This window comes from Kogia breviceps, chromosome 5 (assembly GCF_026419965.1).
Source record: "Kogia breviceps isolate mKogBre1 chromosome 5, mKogBre1 haplotype 1, whole genome shotgun sequence".
NCBI classification, from domain to species: Eukaryota; Metazoa; Chordata; class Mammalia; order Artiodactyla; family Physeteridae; genus Kogia; species Kogia breviceps.
Genome location: NC_081314.1, coordinates 113,031,978 through 113,046,301, shown reverse-complemented (window position 1 = coordinate 113,046,301; position 14,324 = coordinate 113,031,978). Strand labels below are relative to the sequence as shown.

Genomic DNA, 14,324 nt, shown 5'->3' with positions numbered 1-14,324 from the left:
CAACTATTATTTTCAAAAGCCATTTATTCTGCACATAGTAGAAAACCATAGCAAATATTTATGAAATCATTTGACTCCAGTATTATTGCGATGATTACTTTCAATATTCTCATCTTTCTTAAGGAATATGCATTTGATGTTTTAAGTAACAAGGATACAATTCATGTCTTTTATAAATCATTTATTAATAACATAAACATTTCTGATTTCTTACAGAAATTATGACCTGAGTAATTATTTTTCCATTTTCTCAAAAAGTTAGAATCCAAGAGGTTTTTAATAAAAATGACTAAAAATATAAAGTAACTCATTTCAGAAGAAAATTTGGTAAAGAGTCAGTTGAACTCCAGTAAAGATACTCCAAAGCATGAACCAAAAAGGCATTATAGTAACTCATCTGTGAATGGCAAAGATGTTTATATGATTTTATAAACTTTTCATTCTTAAAAAAAAAAAAGATAAAGCATTACTTTATGTGGAGAAAGTTGTCTGAAGTTGTTCTTGAAAACATAATTTTTCTTGGTAATTCACTAATTGAACAAGAAAAATTATCATTTTATTTCTCCTTATCACCATTTCTTCATCTATACAGTGAGTCCCCTACATACAAACCTTCAAGTTGCAAACTTTCAAAGATGTGAACCTGTGTTCACATGTCTAATCACATAAGTTAGTTCACGTGTCTGGTGTATATTGTCAGGTGAATGCATCCTCTATAAGTGGTTGTGCTTTTTTGTACTGTACAGTACCGTATAGAGTACAGTAGTACAGTATCTTTATTTCAAGACCATGATGTCTGGAAGCAAGTGTAAAACCAGCGGTGAGGTAGCTGGTACTGCTAAGAAATGCCAAGTGATAACGATGGAAACAAAAGTGAAAATAATGGAGAGAGTGGAGCGAGGCAAAAAGACGGTAGACGTCGCTTGTTATTACAACATGAATGGTTCAACTATTCACATGAGTCTAAAGAACAAGGACAAGATCATGGAACATGTGAAGTCTGTTGTGCCAATAATGGCCACAACAATACAAAAGAAGTGTGGAAAAGTGATGGAGGAGACGGAGAAACTTCTTAGTGTGTGGATGCAGGATCAGCATCAGTGTCCAGTATCACTCATCTTAATGCTGATTCAAGAGAAAGCTAAAAGGCTTTATGAAGACGTGAAGAAGAAACACAGCGAAGAATCAGAGAGCACATCTTTTAATGCCAGCCATGGCTGGCTTTATTGGTTCAAGGCTAGAGCCAACCTTCACAACGTAAAAGTAAGTGGTGAGGCAGGGAGTGCAGATACGGTAGCTGCCCAGGAATTTCCTGAAACACTTTAAGAAATCATTGATGAAGGCATGTATTTATCCAAGCAGGTTTTAATGTGGATGAGACAGGACTGTACTGGAAGAGGATGCCAGATGGAAATTACATCAGTAAGGAAGAAAAGTTGATGCCAGGATATAAAGAAGTTTAAGATTGGCTAACTCTGTTGTTTGGTGGCAATGCTTCCAATGATATGAAGCTGAAGCCTCTTAGTTTATCACTCAGAGAATGCAAGAGCCTTTAAAAAATAGCTAAGTGGTCTCTTCCTGCTGTGTGGAAGAGTAACCCCAAAGCCTGGGTTACACAGGCCATTTTCCAGGACTGGCTTTTCCACTACTTTATCCCAGAGGTAGAGAAATATTGCTTGGGGAAGGACATCTCATTCAACATTCGTTTGCTATTTGACAATGCTCCGGACCACACACACCTCCCATTCATGGACGACTTTCATCCCAATGTCAAGGTAGTACATCTGCCACCAAATACTACGTCGCTCATCCAACCTATGGTCAAGGAAGTTATATCAACTTTCAAGAAATATTATTTATGTCACACTTTTCGTCAGGCAGCAAAGGTAGGTGATGAATCAGGAACAAACTTGCAACAATTTTGGAAGGACTATAATATCTACAAGGCCATCAAAAAACATTGATTTTGCTGGGTGTGAGGTTACAGCTGTCACCATGAATGGGGCTTGGAAAAAACTTTGCCCGCAGTTTGTTCACAATTTTCGAGGATTTGAGAAGGTGAATGAGGGGTCCAAAGAAGTCTTCAGCAACTTAGTGACCCTCAGTGAGAATCTGGAGCTAGAACTGCAAAAGGAGGACTTCATTGAACTTCTTGCTGTACAAAATAAGGAGATTAGTAATGAAGACCTGATGGAATTGGAGGCCCAGAGAAAGGGTGAAGAGAGACAAGAAGAAGTAACTGAAGAACTAAAGAGATTCACAATGCAGGAAATGGCAAGAGGATTTTCTTAATTTGAGAAGGCATTGTTTTTGAGGCACAGGACCTGAACGTAGAACAGTACATGAAGGTTGCAGCAGCCGTTCAGAATGCAATCCAGTGCTACTGTGTCATCTGTGATGAGAAAAAAAAGCTACTACCCAGACATTGTTTTTTCAAGAGGGTAGATAGAATTGAATCCAGAACCTGTGTCATCAACATCAGGTGTGAGTGAAATTGCAGTTTGCCCTCCGTCTCCTATTGCTGAGGATCCTTCAGCTCTACTATCTCCCACCTCCTCTCCCTCCTCTAGTCAGTAACTTTTCTTCACTGTTCACTTGATGCCAGCCCCTATATGCTAGCTGTTGTACTATACTACTTTATTTTTCAAGGTACTGTACTGTAAGATTAAAAATGTTTTATTTTTTGTGTTTGTTTCATATGTATTATTTGTGTGAAAAGTACTATAAACCTATTACAGTACAGTACTATATACACTACTATATAGCTGATTGTGTTAGTTGGGTACCTAGGTTAAGTCTGTTGGACTTTTGAACAAATTGGACTTACGAACACGCTCTCAGAATGGAACTCATTTGTATGTAGGGGACTTATTATATTTTAGCAAGTATAAGATAAGTTTGTGCCTCAGCAAAAAAAATCAAATTGCAGTGGCTTAACAAAACAAAGATTTATTACTTCATCATGCTACACAACCACCACAACTAGGCTGCAGGCTCTGCTCCATGTAGTAACACAGAACACTACTTGCATCTTCTGGAACATCTAGTCTCCGGGATCTATGCATGTGGAGAAAAAACAACTGGGGAGGTATGTACCAGCACTTTTCTGCTTTCTCGTATAATTAACATACACCATTGTATCCACAATTCATTCATCTATTTATCATATCATAATCCCCAACTAATCACATGAATGTTAGAAGATGTGGTTGAGATCGTGAATATTTGTTGACCATTCTATTTCTGACATAATAATTAAGAAGAAAGAGGTAGGACCAGATGTACCAAGTCCCTCCAGTTATAACACTGTATCATCTTACATTTTCATATCATGTCACTCCCTTACTTACTGGCTCATAAACCCAACAGATTCTGCCACAGCCTCTTAGATTTTGCACATATCTCTACATTCATTCAAGATGTAGTTTACTTGCATCACACCAATCCACCCTTGCTGATTTACATACACATTTCTCAATCTGATTTTTTAGAAATGTGGGTTTTTGTTCCTCTCTTCTACTGTGACATCCCTAGCCTTAGAATAAAATGTCTTAATTACTGAACCATATATCAATAAATTTCAAATATATAAAAGGTAATTACAGTAAAAATTAATGTATATTACACAATAACTTTATTACCATATGAGTCTTCAAGGACCACTTTGGTTTTCTTGATTCTGCTCATTCTTCATAACATTTTATGGTAATATAAAAATCTATTTGTGACTTACAAATTTGCTTTTATTAGATAGGGAGATTGAAATATTCTCACATTCTGTCTTTACTATGCTTCACAGTAAATGCTAGTAGTGAGAATATCAAATAAATTACCTCTAATTTTTCTATTTCCAGTCAGTATTTATAACTTTATTTCCCCAATTAATTGGCTTTCCCTATATTTTAGGATTATTAGCTTGAAAGGATGTCTTCTTTTCCAGAAATAAAATGTCCATAGAGATAACAGATAAAGGTTACCATAAGTAGTCACATTTTCATTATTATGCCAAGTATTAATACAAAGACAATTGTTCTTCTGAGCAGTTACTTCCACAGATCCTTCCACTGTTAGTGGTTTTGCTCACACAGAGCACTTTTAAAAAATAATAACTGACTTCCAAGCCGTGATGCACAATTGATTTCCTAACATTAAGGAGATGTGGAAAAAAAATGAACTTTCAATGGTATATAAATATATCATTAATTCTTTTTTTTTTTTTTTTTTTTTTTTTCAGTACGCGGGCCTCTCACTGTTGTGGCCTCTCCCATTGCGGAGCACAGGCTCCGGACGCGCAGGCTCAGCGGCCATGGCTTACGGGCCCAGCCGCTCCGCGGCATGTGGGATCTTCCCGGACAGGGGCACGAACCCGCGTCCCCTGCATCGGCAGGCGAACTCTCAACCACTGTGCCACCAGGGAAGCCCCCATTAATTCTTATATCAAGTCTTTTTGTTTGTTTAAACTAGGTATTAAAAATGAGGTTGTTTTATGACAGATCTGATAGCATGTTTTGGAAACCAGAGAAGCGATTGATCATTAATTTTATAAAGAGAATTTTATCCTATGATCATATACATTAAATAACATGTTTCTTTATATTTAATTAAATATATATGTATATGTATACATATTTAACACATATATTTATCATATAAACACATTAACATAAATACCATATATTTAACAATTACAAACTATATTATGTAATAATTTGTTATATCTTTATTGTGACTAAAGTAATTGACCAAAATCCCTATAACCAGGCAAATTTACTCATTAGGTCCAAGTAAGCTGACTTATAGTCAAATAGTTTTAGAAGTTCATTAAGATGACATTATTTTACTCATATTGATATTATAATATTCTGGAGATATTTTCCTAATCACTATATCTATGTTACATTTGTATATTGTAAAGTAAATATTTCTCAACTTTAAAAGTTAAAAAGTTTACATATTAAAATGAAGAAATGGGAAAATTATAAATTTTTTCACCTCTTGAATTCACTCAGAGAAAAGTATATTGAAGCAATAAAAATGAGGCCAGCAACAGACTCAGTAGGCATATATTTCTTATATGAAAAAACAATAGTTCTCTATAGATATATTCAAGTAAATTGTAGTTATGGTTCTATAATAGTAGATTTGACTGTTTGGGGACCAATTTGTAAAAGATTTTCCTTCTAAATCCAATAGAAAATCTATGGACAATTAATTCAAGTCCTGTTCCTACCTAGGCATTCATGAATAAAAATTAGACATTTAATGTGAATCTCTTATTGTTTTCACACCGAAAGCACACAAGAATATGCTTGAAAAGTTTTTCTACTTACAGGTGCATTGAACTAAACATATATATACTTTAATTGTTTTATGTGCTCTCACTTGCATTGTGGCTAATGAGCTTTTAAAAATAATATATTTCTTTCCATAGTGGGTAGATTTTAAGTGTTTCAGAAGATATAAATCAAGTATATATTTCAGAAATATTCCTAGAGACATTCAATCATATTATTTCATCAAGCATTCTTGGAAACAGGGCACCAAAAGTATCCTAAAACTCAAACACAATTACATAAGCTAAACTGTCTTAAGTAATTCCCTGACAGAACATTAGAAGGCCTACTTTCCATGCTGTGAACCTTTATCATAGGTAAAACCTCATAATCAAGTAATCTCTGGGCATTGAACCCTAGTCATGGAGTTCACCAAAAGTAGATACAACCATAGTTTACCTTAAAACAAGTTTTATTGCTTTTTGTCACCTTTGTTCCATATATAAATAGAAATTTAAAATTATAGTACAATAGTAGTTAAACCAAATTTCTTAAACATTTTTCTTGTATTAAGAAGGCTTTAATTACATGCATTAATCTTTTTTCTTTCCCACTTAAATTTACATACTTAATGAAAACCTTACTGTATTTTTTATAGTTCCCTATTAGCCTCAAATTTTATTAGAAACTGACAATTTATGATTCCTCCCAATTGATAACATAGCTTTTGTTACTTGTAGGAAGTACTCATTTCAAATGATGATTTATCAACCCATTCTATTCTGTAATTCACAAAATAATATTCTGTGTATTTTGCTTCTTAACTCCAAAATTCTATTTTTAGCTATATATATTTACAGCCAGATTTTTTGAAGGGGCATCCATTATAATTATTTCATATCAAGTATAGTCCAACCACTGCTCATAAACTCAGTCATCATTATTCCCACCCTACAATCCTGGCATCTTTATCCTTAGTGGAATAAATTAGAAACACAGATGGATAATCTGGGAAATATTCCACATGAGTATTTTTAAAAACACAATTCTTGTCAAGCACAGATTTTATAAGATACAGTTCATAGTTTTAAAAAACAAGAGTTTTGATTATTAACTGTACCATTTTCAAAATCAAATAAGAATGAGGAGATCTTTTATATAATGAAGACTTGTGCAGCTGTACTGCTTAAAGACCCAGTTTGAAATCCATGTTGTTCTTTTCCTTATGGTGTTGAAAAGCAAAGTGGGTTTGACTAAGGAGAAAAAAAAAAAAGTCTTTGTATTTGGCAGCTCAAGAGCCACATTTAAATCTATTCCTTTAGGAAAATGCTTACTCTCCTGTGAAAAATATTAATTCAAATTTAAGTGGGACATTGTAGTGTTCCTATTTCAACTTATTTTTTGTGGCTTTAGTAGTGATACTATCTTTTTCATCTTAAATTTTTTACAGTCAGATGCCTTATTTATTATATCCCTTTCTCTTTATTTTCCTACTTGATGTCTGAAAATGTGATTAGTTAGTTTGCTTCTTTTAAACTTATCTCCATGGAATGATGGCCTATCAACAGATGTACACTCCAAAAGTGGACAATGTAGGATGGCACAAACCATCTATGAGATCTCTAACTCTTTCCTTGAAAACTCTGGACAGAAACCAGACTGGTGACTGTATAGATGAGAAATTAATTAAAGACAAATTTATAAAGAACTCAGTCCTCTAAAAATTGAGGAGGCATTCAAAACAGTTGTAGACAGATGACTAGTATGGAAGCAGTGGTTTACTTTCTGCATTATTCTCCTAAATGCACAAATCATGGAGACCTACAAAATAAGAAATCTTGGCAAAGGTACCAAATAAGTAATTCAGCATCCTCAACAAACTGGGGTAAACTGAGGTATGAGTGAGAGAGTGGAGTGGTGTATGGCTACCCATTGGGACTGCCGGAGTTCCTGATGTCTTCATTAATCTCAAATTTTAAAACAGACTAAAAATGTTTCAAATAAAATTTTGAAGAATTAAGGTCATTGATTATTTATTGAGATGAGTATTCAATATAGATGAGATAATCTGTTCCTTAGTTTATTAGAGAAAGGATAGTTTATAGATGATTAGCTGTGAATTTTGAACAGCTGAAGTTGAACAAGAAATAGTTACTAATAAACATAGAGAGTTAGATATATTTTGTTTGCGTCCAGAGCCACTCTTGGTCCTTTTCTATTGTTTTGTACTGTAGGAGCCTGACCTCTACAGACTTTTTCATCTGAGGTCGGCTGAGCTCTAATTTCCCATTGTTTTGATCGTATGGGATTCACTGACAGGAGATCAAAGAAGGAGAGGAGAAACAAGTGGTGTGTTTATTCTCCTGGGTTCACTGGCGCCTGTAGTTTGGCAGTGGCCCCAATCTTCTACCTAAGACCACAGGTCCTATACCATGGTTGTTCTTTAAAGACCGAATCTCTCAGCAGATATAGATTATTGTTCTTTCTTTTTGCCTTTTCAGACACAGGGAGTGTAAAGTGTACCTATTTTTAATAGTCTCTTGGTTAGTTCACCATCACTTGTTGGTTAATTTAACCCTGTTCTCACTTTTGTGTACAGTTCCAACATTTAAGGGTCTAAGTGTCCAATGCTTCCTTTCAAGTCCCTGTAATACAATTATAGTAGTTCCTGGCATAAAGAAGGTGAACTAACATTATATACTTTGAATTATTCTCTTTGAAAGATTGGTATAGACTAGAAAGTTTCTCTTGACGCCACAGTTCTATAACTGAAAAAATATGTTCCTTATGTCTGAAAGAGTGATTATACCAGAAATATTATTGAATATATTTTGTGGATAAAATATTCAATATCAGGATCTTAACTAGATATATAATTGAACTGTTTAAAAGCAAAAGACTCACCTAACATTGTTGTTTTATATAAGTTTTATTGCACCCCTGAAATAGATTTGTGAGTAAAAGTTTCTAAACATCTTATGTCAGAAAAATACCATTTTACATTTTATAACACTTTACACTTTATGGTACTTGGGCATATGTTAAATTGTCAACTTTTCTATGCCTCTAGAAATAGTCATTATTGTCTATATTTGCTGAGGATACAAAAGGCTAGGAGACTTGTCATCTAATAACTGGTGGAATTGGGACTCAACTAGCAATATTTCTTTTGCTTTCTATAACATGCTATAATTTCCAATTAGAACATTTTTTAGATGTTGGCATTGGAGAAAGTTCAATTGAGCATTGGCTGAGATGTAAACAGATATTAAGCCTACCTGAGGGGCACACTGTGTAGGCTTGAAAACCATTCTTCAGGTTCAATATAAAGGCAAACCGAAATTATCCTTGGGAATGACTTCATGATGTCTGTGTCCTTAAGTAAATGTCAGTTCTTTCTTGGTGTCCTGAAGAGACATTTAAACTTCCAAATGTTCCTCCAAAGTTCAAATGACAAATGTATGCCATCTGCAAACTGCAATTAAGGACATTAAAATATATCTAAAAGGTTACTTCTTGCTTACTCTTAGGTTGTTAAAAGCAGGAAAAAGTGTTCCTTTAAATCTAACAATGAGAAAGAGTAAGAAAATCTCATAATCAAAACCTCTCTTGAACCCATGAGAGAGCTAAGGTTGCAATACACCTAAATAGCCATAGAGGTACCTATCTTGCTTAAATGAGAAACCTGGTACATTGTTCTATTGTGATAATAGAGTAGACTGGGCTGCAATGAAAGTGAATAAGAATTCAGATAAAAATTTTCATTAATGTTAAAGGCCAAATGTTGTATTTCCCGAGAATATAGAACCTCAGGGAGCCACAGACATAAAGGGCATTTACACTACTATAATGGCTCCACTTCGTGTACTTTCACTAGATACTCATAAGAAATTTGCAAGGCAGGATAGGAACTCAGAGACAGTGTCTTCTCGGTGGTACATGTCTGGGGGAGGAAAGTGCTACTTGTGTAGAAAAGGCAGGAGTCTGCTAAAAACTCAAAAATAAATAAATACATAAATAAATAAAAGAAAAAGAAAAGATAAAACTATCTTAAGCCCCTGGATGTAGGGCTGCAAACCCTTTCTCTTCCTGGGCACAGATTAAGAGCCACTGTTGTTGAGGAAAGGAAAAATGGAGTGGAGGGATATGGGAGATCTTAACTCCTGGATCAGAGGCAGTACACTACCTTGAACCCAGATGATTAGTGATATCCCAAAGCAGCAAAGGGGGCAGATCACTGAGAAAGGCCTATCTTTCAAACACAAAGACACTAAACCTGCCTTAGAATGAGACTAGACAAGGACACAGGACAAATAAAAACTGCCCCCATTGGCAGTTTATAGTAAACTCTCCAAAATAAAGATCCAGAAGGAGAAAGAACATGCCAGTTTCCAGACATAAATACTACAAACCTCAGTTTCTACTGCCCTACACATGCTGGCAATCCTTCAACTAAAAACTGAGAGAGGCACACATACATATACACATAACCCATGACTAAAAATCCACTTGCAAGTGACAAGTAATCAAAAGAAATAGATGCAAATAGGCCCTAGATGTTTGAACTATCAGAGGAAATAGTTAAAATAACTATGATGAATGTTAAAATCTCTAATTGAAAAAAGTAGACAATACACATGAACAAAAGAGAAACTACAACACAGTTATGGAAAATACAAGAAATATTAGAGGAAATTCTTCAGATTGAAGAACTATGGTACCAAACAGAAGCTTGTATCAACTCGATGAAGCCAAGATCACCATAAGTGGTAAAATAGAAGGTAAATATAAAAGACATATTTTTATTGTTTTAAAGTCTATATAGATTATTGACTCACTAAAGAAAATATAGTAGTAATGCATTTCAAGTTTATACCATATACAAAAGTAAAAAATAGTGCAAAAGATGAAAGAGAAGAATTGTGAATATATTATCCTAAGGTCATTCAGCTACATGTGAATTAGTAAAAAATTATTTGAAGGTATACTGTGATTAATCAAATATGTATATTGCAAAATCGAGGAAGACAACTAAAATATCTAAAAATTGGTATGAATAATAATAAAATAGTTGAGATAAAATAAAATTAAAAAAAATAATTCAAAACAAACACGGGCTTCTCTGGTGGTGCAGTGGTTGAGAGTCCACCTGCTGATGCAGGGGATATGGGTTTATGCCCCGGTCCGGGAAGATCTCACATGCCACAGAGCAGCTAGGCCCATGAGCCATGGCCGCTGAGCCTGCACGTCTAGAGCCTGTGCTCCGCAACGGGAGAGGCCACAACAGTGAGAGGCCCGTGTACCAAAAAAGAAAAAAGCAAACAGAGAGGCATTTAGGGACTTCCCTGCTAGCCCAGTGGTTAAGAATCTGCCTGCCAATGCAGAGGACACAGGTTTGATCCCTGGTCCGGGAAGATCCCACATGCCATAGAGCAACTAAGTCTGTGTGCCAAAACTATTGAGCCTGCGCTCTAGAGCCTGCAATCCACAACTACTGAGCCCACATGCCACAAGTACTGGAGTCTGAGTGCCCTAGAGCCCATGTTCTGCAACAAGAGTAGCCACCACAATGAGAAGCCCTCGCACCGCAGCGAAGAGTAGCCCCCGCTCACCACAACTAGAGAAAGCCCATGTACAGAAATGAAGACCCAACGCAGCCAAAAAACCAAAACAAAACAAAACTAAAAACAGAGAGGCATTCTTCACTATATTCTCAATTCACACAAAAGCAACAGTCAGGGAAATTATAAAAGGTAAAATGTATTATTTCAACAGAGGAGAATTTCTCCCCATTTTTTTAAAAAGGAAATATAACAAAATAATTTGTCTGAGTGTCCCAATTGTTAGCCAAACAAGTAAAGCCATTTGCTGATGGTCACTTAATTAAATCATGCTAGCTTGGAGAAGTAGAAGAAATGTTTCCAGAGAAAATAAACATTTTTAAGACTACTAGCAGTTCAATGAGAACCACACTGGAATTTTTGAGGACACTGAGAACAATATTAATAGCCAGTTAAAAATAAACAAATGATTTTAAGTTGTTTCTCTGCTATTGAGAAGTTAACAAATACTTCTGATACTGATCAGTTGTTGGGTAATCAAGGAGCCAATGCAGAGTTTTAAGTGCCTGATAAAATAGCCTCTATGAACAATCAATCCGTGTAGAACTACTACTGGAAAAAAGGTTTTCAAAAACGTTGAGAAAATACGAATGCAGTACAATCTGAAGTAGAATCTACAAAGATATATTAATATATTTTGGAGAAGAAAACATTTTAGTTAAGTAAATTTACAAAGTTTGTACAAATGTTAAGTTTTGACTATTCAGTGTATTATTCATCATCAGGTACTTTGCAGAAAAATGTCAATATATTACGTGTAATTGAACCAGTTGTGTCAATGATGATCTTCATTTGTTTTCATGGACCTAAGCATCATCAGTTACACAAATGCTTGTAATAAAAAGAAGATGAATATCCTGACTTGTCCTACCATACAACAGTTTGATTGTTTAGAAGTGGTAAAGTTCTATTGTGACTTTTAAAGTTTAAAGCCAAACTTAATGTTTTTTTCTGAATAAGAGTAACAACCTCAACCAATACTAATACTGAATTGCTTTAAGAAATAGCTCTTATTTTCCCTAAACAGATGATGATGCTTTTGAATAAATTTGAAAAATTGCAAGGCAAAACAAAGCTTCTATGTAAAAGTTGTACCAAGATAAGTCATTAGAAGACAACTAATACTGTTTGAATTATAAATAATGTCAGGCTTTTTTATATACCTCTTGTATTGTCAAACTTATAAAATAATGACATATATACTATAAAATTTATAGTGACTACTCAACTAACAAAACAAAACTTATGGCTAACAAGTGAACAAAAGATAAAATTTAAACATTAAAAGAATATTTAATTAATCCAAAATTAATCAGGAAAAGAGTAATTGAAAACAAATATCAACAGGAGTTGAAAAAAATGATATATTTATACCTAACCTAGTCAAATCACATTAATGTAAATAGTTTAAATTTTAGAATTAAAAGACAGAGTTTGTCATAATGCATTAAGAAAGTAAGACCCAACTATATGTTACCTACAGCAAATACTTAAACTACAAAAACAGAAAGTAGAAGGAGGCAAAACATATGCCACGCTAATACAAACCAAAAGAAATAGATGGCTACATTAATATCACTGAGTAGATTTCAGATCAAAAATACTACCAAGGATAAAGAAGGTCACTGCACAATGATAAACTGATACATCCCCCACGAGGATATACAAATTGTACCCTTTTTTTGCAACTAATAAAAGTTTTAAACTACATGAAATAAAAACTGATAGAAATTCAAGGAGAACAGATAAATCTTTGACAACTATAGTCGAAGATTTCAAAACTCCTCTGTCAAAATTAAACAGAAAATCAGTAAGCATATCAAAGATTTGAACAAACTATCAACCAACTTGACCTTATTAATAATTATGAGAAACTTTATGTAAAAATAAGAGTTCAATTTCTTTTCAAGTGTACACAAAACAGTTACAGAGATGGATCATACTGTGGACTGTAAAACAAGTCTGTGAGTTTAAAATATCAAAGGGTCAGCAAGACAGTGAAATAAGTGGTTTGCCATTACATCCCTCCTCAGCAAAAATAATCTGACAGCCATCCATGGACAAAAGTACCCTTGTGGGAGCTTTGGGATACAGATAGGATATTATGAAACCTTGGTGGAGCCCAAAATAAGGGGGGCATTTTGAGAAGGCAAGCCCATACCCAGGTGCAGATTTGCCAATTGTGGTCCTGACTACAGATGGGAAACATTCTTGTCCCTCTGTGGTCCTTACTATAGCCCCATTTGACCTTGGTCTAGCCACCAGCACAATCTACCAAGGGACATGGCCCTTGTCACACCCACCTGTAACAGGACTGTTAACATTAATCTTGGTTGTGGAGTCTGAGGCAGCCCATAACTCAGTTTCAGCCCCTCTTAGCTGGTGGTTCTGCTCATTCAGGTGCAAGAAGGGAGTCATGTACATTTAGTCCCTATAACATTGATCTGACTGCAGGTCCAGAAACAGCTCTGTAATGGGGCTCCAGGTTCTCTCAGCCAAGTGCCAGGACAACTCCTGCCCACTCAGGGCTCTGCTGAAAGAGATGCCAATCTTGCTCTGAGGTAGGTCTTCTGACTTCAGTCTGACTATAGATCTTGAAACAGACCTGTAACTCACCTTAAGCCCTTCTCAGCCACAGGCTGGGAACACTCCTGCCCAGGAACCTGGGTAAAAGACATAATCATTCATATCCCTGTGGCAGGCCATCTGACCTTGATCCAACTGTGGATCTTAGAGCAGCCCTGTAACCTGGTTCCATCCTCTCACATCCATGGTGAAGGAGCAGTCCAGCCCAACCAGGAACCTACTGAGAGACACACCTGTCCATGCCCCAGGGCTAGGCCTGACAAACTCAGTCCAATTGCAGATCATGAAGTGGCACTGTAGTCCAGCTCCAGTCTCTCAAGGTCATTGTCCAGGAATGGCCCTGTCCTCCCAAAGACCCAGATGGACACATGCCTGACAATGTTGGTCCAATTGCAGATCTTAAAGCAACTCTGTGACCCAGCTCCAGCTACACTCAGCTGTGTGCCAGGGGCAGTCCTGCCCATACAGCAGCCTGTGAAGAGGCACATCTATCTGTGCACTCAGTTTGCAGACCTTGGTGTGGGATGTAGTCCCTGAAGCAGGCTTGTGACTTGATTCCAGCCTCTGTCAGCCATAGGGTGGGTCCACCCAGAGGATTAGCCAAATAAGTTGTTAGCAGCTCTCCCACAGACCCGGAAGTAGACACACCCATGTGCACACCTGGTAATAGGCCCACTGTAGTTCATGAAGCAGATCTTTGTTCCAGCACCAGTCCTAATGACCAAGGTCCTAGAAGTAGTCCTGTCCACTCAAAGATGAAAAAGAATCCATGTCCATCTGAGCTCCTGGTAACAGGACCCCAACTGTGGACCCCACTCTGGAACCAGCAGCAGCCACATGACCC

General features: G+C 36.0%; 1 protein-coding gene across 1 annotated transcript; it reads left to right on the top strand.

Annotated features, from left to right (window-relative positions):
- Positions 1–789: 789 nt before the first annotated feature.
- On the top strand, positions 790–1,326 carry LOC136794212 (tigger transposable element-derived protein 1-like). Its single transcript, XM_067033518.1, has one exon. The coding sequence runs from the start codon at positions 790–792 to the stop codon at positions 1,324–1,326; it is 537 nt and encodes a 178-aa protein (XP_066889619.1).
- The last annotated feature ends 12,998 nt before the right edge of the window (positions 1,327–14,324 follow it).

Coding starts and splice junctions, on each gene's coding strand:
- LOC136794212 (XM_067033518.1), top strand. CDS start 790: ATGATGTCTGGAAGCAAGTGTAAAACCAGCGGTGAGGTAGCTGGTACT.